Raw genomic sequence first — 3,707 nt, 5'->3', positions numbered from 1 at the left:
ATTACAGAAGGCAGGAAAAGAGTACTGTTTTTGTTGCTACAAACGGGTAGGCTGCATCCTTTTAAATAATTGCGTCGACGGTCGATATTTGGGGAATTTTGCCTGGTCGTCCAAGCCTCCAAGGCGCCTTCCCCACTCGCGGCATTTCTCTAGCCGCAGGCTGAACTACAGAGTTTAGTTCCACAAGCTACAAAGTTCGGCTCGCCATTGGCTTGCAAGATGGAGAAGTGAGCCGTGGACGCAGCTCCCCACTTTCTCATCGCCCTCTTTTTAATTTGTGGCGATCTTTGGGGTGGTGGGCGGAGGATTTCTAAACTGGATGGTGAAGTTTGTCTGGTGAAAAGGACGGGCGCGACGAATCCGTCCATCGATCCAACGCTGTGCGCGCGTTGGAGGAGGGACCTGCCAGGGCCCCACCTGCAGCGAGAGACTATAGATAGATGCCTTCCTCTCTCATCACCTGATGGCTGATGCCTTCGCGGCCGTCTTCGCCTGCCGCTGCTGCTACTACTACTAGTTCCCCTGCTCCCTTCCCCCGTCTCCTCTCGCCCCGCCGCTAACCTCCTCCCAACCCTGGATCCAAATCCCAAGCTATCCCAGAACCGAAGCCGAGGCGCGCAAGCAATTATTAGCTGGCTAGCTAGGCCTGTAGCTCGGAGATCATGAAGCGCGAGTACCAAGACGCCGGCGGGAGCGGCGGCGGCATGGGCTCCTCCAAGGACAAGATGATGGTGGCGGCGGCGGGGGCAGGGGAGCAGGAGGAGGAGGAGATGGACGAGATTCTGGCCGCGCTCGGGTACAAGGTGCGTTCGTCGGATATGGCGGACGTCGCACAGAAGCTGGAGCAGCTCGAGATGGCCATGGGGATGGGCGGCGTTGGCGGCGCCGGCGCTACCGCTGATGACGGCTTCATCTCGCACCTCGCCACGGACACCGTGCACTACAATCCGTCCGACCTGTCGTCCTGGGTCGAGAGCATGCTGTCCGAGCTCAACACGCCCCCACCGCCGCTGCCGCCCGCGACGCCGCCGGCCCCGAGGCTCGCGTCCACCTCGTCCACCGTCACAAGTGGCGCCGCCGCCGGTGCTGGCTACTTTGATCTCCCTCCCGCCGTCGACTCGTCCAGCAGCACCTACGCCCTGAAGCCGATCCCCTCGCCGGTGGTGGCGTCGGCCGACCCGTCATCCACTGACTCGACGCGGGAGCCCAAGCGGATGCGGACTGGCGGCGGCAGCACGTCGTCTTCCTCTTCCTCGTCATCATCCATGGATGGCGGCCGCACTAGGAGCTCGGTGGTAAAAGCTGCCCCGCCCGCGACGCAAGCGTCGGCGGCGGCCAACGGGCCCGCGGTGCCGGTGGTGGTGATGGACACGCAGGAGGCTGGGATCCGGCTCGTGCACGCGCTGCTGGCGTGCGCGGAGGCCGTGCAGCAGGAGAACTTCTCTGCGGCGGACGCGCTGGTCAAGCAGATCCCCATGCTGGCCTCGTCGCAGGGCGGTGCCATGCGCAAGGTCGCCGCCTACTTCGGCGAGGCGCTTGCTCGCCGCGTGTATCGCTTCCGCCCGACGCCGGACAGCTCCCTCCTCGACGCCGCCGTCGCCGACTTCCTACACGCGCACTTCTACGAGTCCTGCCCCTACCTCAAGTTCGCCCACTTCACCGCGAACCAGGCCATCCTCGAGGCTTTCGCCGGCTGCCGCCGAGTCCACGTCGTCGACTTCGGCATCAAGCATGGGTTGCAGTGGCCGGCCCTTCTCCAAGCCCTCGCCCTCCGCCCTGGCGGGCCCCCATCGTTCCGACTCACCGGCGTCGGCCCACCGCAGCACGACGAGACCGACGCCTTGCAGCAGGTGGGTTGGAAACTTGCCCAGTTCGCGCACACCATCCGCGTCGACTTCCAGTACCGTGGCCTCGTCGCCGCCACGCTCGCTGACCTGGAGCCGTTCATGCTACAACCGGAGGGCGACGACAAGGATGAGGAGCCCGAGGTGATCGCCGTCAACTCAGTGTTCGAGCTGCATCGGCTGCTCGCGCAGCCCGGCGCCCTGGAGAAGGTCCTGGGCACGGTGCGCGCGGTGCGGCCGAGGATCGTGACCGTGGTCGAGCAGGAGGCCAACCACAACTCCGGCACATTCCTTGACCGCTTCACGGAGTCGCTGCACTACTACTCCACAATGTTCGATTCTCTCGAGGGCGCCGGCTCCGGCCAATCCACCGATGCCTCTCCGGCCGCGGCCGGCGGCACGGACCAGGTCATGTCCGAGGTGTACCTGGGCCGGCAGATCTGCAACGTCGTGGCATGTGAGGGCGCGGAGCGCACGGAGCGCCACGAGACGCTGGGTCAGTGGCGCAGCCGCCTCGGCGGCTCCGGGTTCGAGCCCGTGCACCTGGGCTCCAATGCCTACAAGCAGGCGAGCACGCTGCTGGCACTCTTCAACGGCGGCGACGGGTACAAGGTGGAGGAGAAGGATGGGTGCCTGACCCTGGGGTGGCATACGCGCCCGCTCATCGCCACCTCGGCGTGGCGCCTCGCCGCTCCGTGATCGAGGGGTGGGGTTTTGGACGGCTGATCAAGGCACACGTCCCCCGGCCCTGGGCATGGCGCACCCTCCACGAGCTCGCCGGCACAGTTGAAGCTACTAGACGTCAATGAACGCTGAGTTGCAGTTAGCGACCGGGCCACGGTTCTCGCCGGCGTGATGAGATGGACACGACTCCGACCGGATAGGCCCGTGTTCGTTCTTGTTTCCGATCCCCCTCTCTTCCCGTTGCTTCAATCCGTCAACTATGGTAGCCCGTAGCCTATTGTTATGTTTAAGAAATGTCTATTATTATTATGTGTAATTCCTCCAAGCGCTGATATGCAATAAGGACGAACCGGATTTCGTTAGCTCGAATGAGAATTTTGTACACAGTGCATCCAATCCGAACTTAAGCTATGTTCATCTGTTCGAATGCTTCTTGCATCATGTACACAATTCTTGCCCTATTCGTCCCCTATATGAAGATGATCGTAATGCTGCATCCCGTATTTATATTTACTATCTCATCACTAGAACAGATAATGTCTTATCCTGTAAGAAATCCTCCAGTCTCGTAGAGGTAGGCATGGCCGATGCGTCCTGCGCTTGCTAATGTTGGAAACATCTCGTTACTTTGCCTTCCTTGTATCCCTGCGCCTGTATGCTCGTCCTCTGCCGGCTGTTCACGATCTAAATATACTCATGGGCGTTCACATGGGAGCTGCATCGCAAGCCAGACTGACGACTGTTCCTGTGCAATATTGAATGGCTGTTTATCTGCTATGCAATCAGTGCGCATTATTATTAATCAATCTCCTCTATCACATAATCAGAGAAAGTCAGGTAGAGCCGTAGAACTGGGACTAGAGCTCTACAGTACTCCGTAGGACTAGAACAGGCGAAAGAAGAACAATCACCGATGGAAAACCAACCAGGGGCCCGTTTAGTTCACCCCAGAGTTGGCGCCGGCGGAATTCGGTTGGTACTGTGGCGTACTGTAGTGTTTCGTTTTTTTATTTTGTAATAATTGTCCCACTAATTAGGCTCAAAATGTTCGTACAACCAAACTGTACAATTAGTTTTTTATTTCGTCAACATTTAGTACTCCATGCATGTATCACAAATTTAATATGACGGGAAATCTTTTTTTTACATAGTGTCAAAGTTAAAAGTTTTGATGAACTA

General features: G+C 59.1%; 1 protein-coding gene across 1 annotated transcript; it reads left to right on the top strand.

The window, feature by feature from the left end:
* The first annotated feature begins 445 nt into the window (after positions 1-445).
* LOC136521179 (DELLA protein DWARF8) lies at positions 446-2,890 on the top strand. Its single transcript, XM_066514884.1, has one exon. It carries the CDS (start codon positions 663-665, stop codon positions 2,541-2,543), a length of 1,881 nt encoding a protein of 626 aa, XP_066370981.1. The 5' UTR covers positions 446-662; the 3' UTR covers positions 2,544-2,890.
* The last annotated feature ends 817 nt before the right edge of the window (positions 2,891-3,707 follow it).

This window comes from Miscanthus floridulus, chromosome 2 (genome assembly GCF_019320115.1).
Source record: "Miscanthus floridulus cultivar M001 chromosome 2, ASM1932011v1, whole genome shotgun sequence".
NCBI classification, from domain to species: Eukaryota; Viridiplantae; Streptophyta; class Magnoliopsida; order Poales; family Poaceae; genus Miscanthus; species Miscanthus floridulus.
Note: the sequence above shows the minus strand (reverse complement) of the source record. Positions and strands in the feature narration are given on the sequence as shown.

Coding starts and splice junctions, on each gene's coding strand:
- LOC136521179 (XM_066514884.1), top strand. CDS start 663: ATGAAGCGCGAGTACCAAGACGCCGGCGGGAGCGGCGGCGGCATGGGC.